This window comes from Pseudorca crassidens, chromosome 6 (assembly GCF_039906515.1).
Source record: "Pseudorca crassidens isolate mPseCra1 chromosome 6, mPseCra1.hap1, whole genome shotgun sequence".
Taxonomy (NCBI): domain Eukaryota; kingdom Metazoa; phylum Chordata; class Mammalia; order Artiodactyla; family Delphinidae; genus Pseudorca; species Pseudorca crassidens.
In genome coordinates, this window is record NC_090301.1 from 115,714,016 (window position 1) to 115,720,015 (window position 6,000).

A 6,000-nucleotide genomic window follows, 5' to 3' on the forward strand; every position below is an offset into this window, starting at 1 on the left:
CCTCTCTGGGATGATGGAAATGTCATCTCTGTGCTGTTGAGCACAGTAGCCACTGGCCACATGTGGCTCTCAAGCACTTGACATGTTCAGTATGACTGAGGAACTGAATTTTTAAATTTTAGTTAATTGTAATTAATTTAAATGTAAATAACCACATGTGGTTAGTCACTACTAGGACAGTGTTCTTCAGCATACCTCAAATGGAAACTAACCTGGAAAACAGCAGCATAGCAAACAGGTGCCAGCACTGAGATGATATTCTGATGAGTTTTACCACTCGAAACAAAAACCTAAAAAGGCACTTTCATATCACCTCTCATTTTTTATCATTTTAAACATTAGAGATGAATGTGATTGATAATGCTAGTAATAAATAATATTTTATATTCACATGAAGTGTTTGGTACTCAAAGAATTTTTTTTATGATTTTATGTGAAATCTTACAACAGAGGGCTATTTATAGCCCCACTCACAGATGAGAAAAATCAATTTCAAGGAGGAAACTGATCTATCCAAGGCTACCTGGCAAGTGAGCAAAGAGAAGCAAAGCCTTGAAGCAATATTTCCTAAATCTTAAACTTGTTTTTGTCAGTCCACTCTGCCCTGCCTCAGTATTTTTATCCTATTTTACATAGAATACCACTAAAAAGGCCTTATATCAAAGATAATACCAGCTGTCACTCAAACTTAACTTAGAGACATGTCAGGTCCCAGTTAAATTATAGCTTAGATCAATATTGATATATACCATACATATATATATATACACACACATACATATAGTATATATTTGAATAAATAGGTAAATGAGGGAGAAGAGACAAATCTCCCTTAGGTAGATTTCCAAACCATTTATGTAGATGCCCCAACTCAAGGAGGCAAAGCTTAATTCCCTCCCTTCCCCCTTCACAGTGTGTTGCACTTAGTGATTTGCTTCAAAAGAGTACAGTATGGAATGGGGGGGGGGAAGAGTAACTTTCATGGCAGAGAAACTTGACAAACTTCACCTCAGCCGGGTGATCAAAGTCAGCATTAACAGTGACAAGTCATGTAGATAGTATGTAACCTTGATGTGGCTTCAGTGAGAACGGCATTCTATCTCTATATGGTCTTGTCCCAAATACGCATAACCCTAGACAAACCCAAATGAGGAACATCTTACCAAATTCCTGGCCAGTACTCCTCAGAACTGCCAAAGTCATCAAAAGCAAAGAAAGTTTGAGAAATCATCATAGACCAGAAGGGGTTAAGGAAACACTACATCTAAATGTTTCTAAATGTACCATAATAATGTAAAATGTTAACAGGTAGGGAAAACTGGGTAAGGGATATACAGGAACTCTCTGTACTATCTTTGCAACTTTTCTGAAAATCTAAAACTATTATAATTTTTTTTAAAAAGACTTAGATGATACCATACCTGTTGTAGATGAAACATGATGTAAGAGAACATAAACATTTTGAAGGACATTAGAATTTTGTTCTAAGGTATTAAGAACTTACATATACATTGTTAGTAATAACAAATAGTGATTATTAAGTAATGACTGTATGTTAGGAAATGTGCTAAAAGCTTTTAATATCATAGTAGCTGTTTTTCACGAAAATACTGTGCAGTAGGTATTACTTCTCTTGTTATTTGACAAATTGGGAAAATAAATATTATGGAATTTATATAACTTGCCGAAAATCACACAGCTATTGATTTGCTAGAAAGGTGATTTGAAATAGGCATTGAGGCTCTTATTCACTTGGCTCTAAAGCTTCAATTATGGGAATAAACTATATTCAAGATTAAATTATTTTACATCTAGCCATCACACTTTAATATATTAACGTTATTCAGTTGTTTCTGTTAATATGTTGTAATTATTAAGGTAAATTATGTTGTTCCCTGACTCATCCAGTCATGGGCCTGGGACTTCACCTACCTGATAAAATGTAAGCAGACCTTCAGCACTCGTCACTTCAAAGAAAATACACCTGTGTGTTTGCACGCACACATACACACACACACACAAATGTACTCACACACACCACACACACAAATGTACTCACATACACCACACACACATTCCACATGGGACTGGTAGGTTATAGGTACTCAGTCAATAATACTATAATACCACCATTATTATTATCTTCCAAAATTATCAGCAAATCGGATAACTCAACCAGTTAGACTTTTAATGCCCCCATTTGGTTTTAGGAAGGGGACAAATGGCAAATGTCAACAGGCTTTGCACTAGAAACTAAACAGAAAAAAAAAACTGGAAAATCCATTTATGCATTTATCTTTTCAGCTATATCCATGCAGCTGAATGATGGAGTCCTTTTCAATTTGTTTTCTGCAATAAACAAATGAGGTATATAAAGGATCATTTTATCTCAGTCATTGCCCTATTTATTAACATTTCTAGTAGCTTACATTTACAGAGCAATTTGCACAGTTATTTAGAAATGGCATGGTAATTTTCCCATTAAGTACAATAAGAGAATGTTAGAAAAGATTATAGGTAGACTTTTAAAAGATATAAACGATTATGTGGAGTATTTTATTGTCTGCTCTGTAGCAGGATTAATCAGTACCACAGCATTAGAACAATGAAGAAGCTTAAACTATTGATAAGGCTGCCCTAGTTTTACAAAGACAGTCCAAAAATGTGAGCTTAAAAGTTATTTACAGAAATTTGAAGATACACAGTGTAGGAATGTATTGCCAAGGCAGCATATGAGCTAAGTGCTACACAAAAAAGATTGTAAGTGATTTGTCCAAGTCTTCATAGCTAGTTAGGGACAATGCTGCTACCCACACCCAGGCTGCTGTGCTGCTTATTTCAGAGTTTTGGAACTGAAGTTCAGGGAGAAGGAAGCTAGAAGGAAAGAGGAGAAACCAGTATGGTCCACATTAAATATTTAGCCCTTGAGTAATGATATGTGTATGCTATTTTCTCAACATGAGGTATTCTTTTCTAATTTAATATAAGGCAGAATGCCAGTGTCTGAGAGTGGCCCTAGTAATCCTCAGAAAGGAATAGAAGGCTGGTTTGCTATTACTATCCAGAGAGGCGTTCACTGTGTTAAAATCGTTATAATGGTATAAAATACGTGAATAATTACAAATAATAAATGATATGCAATATAATAAATCTAATCACCATTCTGTAAAGTAGAGGCTTAGTAGGAACTGCTGTTTTAATTTATTTTTTTACAATGTGAAGCTCAAAGTTTTATTGCCATTGTATCTACTGGCTTTCCAGGTAAAGCTAGGTATCAGTCTTTTAAGTGTGCAGTGGATGTAAAGTAAAAATCCATAAATGGATTTTCCAGTTATTATTTTTTTTTTTTTCTGTTTAGTTTCTAGTGCAAAGCCTGTTGACATTTGCCACTTGTCCCCTTCCCAAAACTAAACGGGAGCATTAAAAGTCTAATTGGTTGAGTTATCCGATTTGCTGATAATTTTGGAAGATAAATACATAATCTCTTTGAAAAAATGATATAAAAATGTTCTGATCCTGAAAAATGTTTTTCCTTCAAATATCATAATTTAATTTCTTGCAGCAAAAGTTCATTTCCAGCATTCAGCAGAATTAATCAAACACCTAATAAAAGCTGGAGTGAATTATACTATGCAGGTAAGCTACTTTTTCAGAAAAATATGTTTTTCTACCTTGGTTTTTTAGTTGTAAAATGCAGAACACAGCTTCTATATGACTCCATCTCCCACCCTTTCATTTTTACTGTTTTTTTCAGCTACCAAATTGTGTTCTTATTTCCTAATTACAGTGAGAATGTGGATCACCTTATGTTTTATATGTGAATTGCATAAACTCTTTCAAAAATGTTTTTTTCTTCTCTAACTTTTTTATTCATATCACTGATAATGAATTATTTTAAAATAATAATTTTTATTTCCTTTCTAGTTCCTTTGTCTTTTTGTCCGTTTCCATCACTCATCATAAAAAGTGGGGGAAAATAGTTTTGAGTAAATAACATGAGAGAAAAAGGAGAGGGCAAAACATCCTTACGTCATTTACATGTCTGCATTCAACCATATTTAGTAAATATTTATCAAGGATTTACTTTACAGGGGTCTCTATGCTAAATGGGTCAACAGGACATACTTTACACATCAAGAAACTTTCAATCTGAAGCAGGAGTCATGGAAGGGAAAAAAATTGTTTTAATTCCTCAGCATTTGGAAGAACTAAAAGTCGTTCATTATACTTAAAACACAGGAACCAGGGTTAGAATGATGAAAGATGAAGATGTAGAGATAAACAGATGGAGAGTCATGGCAGTGACAGTGTAAAGGATTGTGAGGCTTTACTCAGAGGGAAACGAGGCACCATCTAAAAACTTTACACTCAGGAATTGACATGACAGTATTTTCATTTATATTTTAGAAAACTCACTAATGTCGTTTATATTGGAAGGACATTGTCAAAGTAAAAATTGCATTACACAAGATTAAACAGACAAGGAAAACTTTATCCAAGACTACTGCAATAGGGGAGAAAGAGTAAACTCAACTTTGTTAAAACAAGGGGCTGGAGCATTTTTAAGAGCCCCAATGGAGGGACTCATTGCCTTCTGTGTTTGGTAATCAGCCTTAAGAAACATTTCTTTTATCTTTATGACAGGAAGTAGTTTTACAACTTGGAGACTGGGAGATAGGGGGGTGCTGTCTCTCTTTCAATGTTTACGTTTCGAAGAGATGGTTTCCAAGTCCTTGAGAAAGAAATTTCCTGGGTTGTAAAACTGGCAAGAGTCTGAAAGAAGATTTACATACATTTCAAAGGGGCAGAGAAAGAACTTACAAAACTATCTAAAATTTAGTTAAGGTGATGCCAATGCCACCTTGTTCAACGTGAACGTAGAAAGCTCTAACTTTTTGGCCAACAAATCCCAATATAAATGCATAAAATTGTATTTTGTCTCAAATGTTGATTTTGATATGATTATAATAAAAAAGGAAAGTTTAGCATGAACAACAAAGAGTTAAATTACATGAGATTTTGGTCAGATATTATTTTCCCAAGTTCCGTTGCCATGGGGCTAAAGTAATGAGTTCTGAGGAAGAAGACTTGCTTTGATAACTTTAAATCTCCGTTCCCTTCAATATCTTAGGTCTACCCAGATGAAGGCCATGACGTATCTGAGAAGAGCAAATATCATCTCTACAACACAATCCTCAGATTCTTCAGTGATTGTTTAAAGGAAGAAATACCCATATTACCACAGGAACCAGAAGAAGATGAATAAAGGACCCTATTTATATAGAACTGAAGGGGATATTGAGGCTCAATGAAACCTAACCAAGAGACTGTAATATTGTAGATGCTCCAGAATTTCAAGGGCAGCTTAAGGAGATGATGCTGGAACAGCACACTCAGAGACAATGAACTAGAATTTGAATACAGAAGTCCATGTCTACTGTGTTACCAAGGGTGCAGAACCTGTTTCTTTGTGTAAGAAAGGTCAAAGGGTTGGTTTCCTGGGAGAAATTAGTTTTGCATTAAAGTAGGAGTAGTGCATGTTTTCTTCTGTTATCCCCCTATTGGTTCTGTAATTAGTTGCTCTCATTTTAATTTCAGTGGCCACCGTCATCTTTGCATATAATGCACAACTTATCAGTACTACAGTCCCTGATCTTTGATGTCTGAGCTGCAATCTAACACTTTACTGTACCTTTAAAATAAGTGCAATTCCTTCATTGTCTATTATTATGCTTAAGATTCAGTTAATAAAAACCAGAGTATTTTATGTAATTTCTGTTTATAAAAAGACATTTTTAAATGGGTCACAGGTCATGTAGAAATATGGGTTTCAGCACCTTCCGAAGTTCAACCAGTTATCAGTAGATAGGATATCTTTAAATCAACACATGAGGTATGTCTCACAATATGTATACACACGTGTGCATATGAAGTCAATAAATCTATCTTTACATGTATTCATGCTACAAAGGATAAACTTCTGATGAATTAGAAGAAACA

At 34.6% G+C, this 6,000-nt stretch overlaps 1 protein-coding gene across 4 annotated transcripts in view; it reads left to right on the plus strand.

Annotated features, from left to right (window-relative positions):
* DPP10 (dipeptidyl peptidase like 10) overlaps positions 1 to 5,767 on the plus strand; it is a 1,288,081-nt gene extending 1,282,314 nt beyond the window's left edge. For all 4 annotated transcript variants that reach the window (XM_067742149.1, XM_067742151.1, XM_067742148.1 and 1 more), the window contains 2 exons: positions 3,563 to 3,636; positions 5,132 to 5,767. In XM_067742149.1, coding sequence (XP_067598250.1) covers positions 3,563 to 3,636; positions 5,132 to 5,266 — 209 coding nt within the window. In that variant the 3' untranslated portion in view covers positions 5,267 to 5,767. The remainder of the gene's footprint in view (positions 1 to 3,562; positions 3,637 to 5,131) is intronic.
* Positions 5,768 to 6,000: the final 233 nt, after the last annotated feature.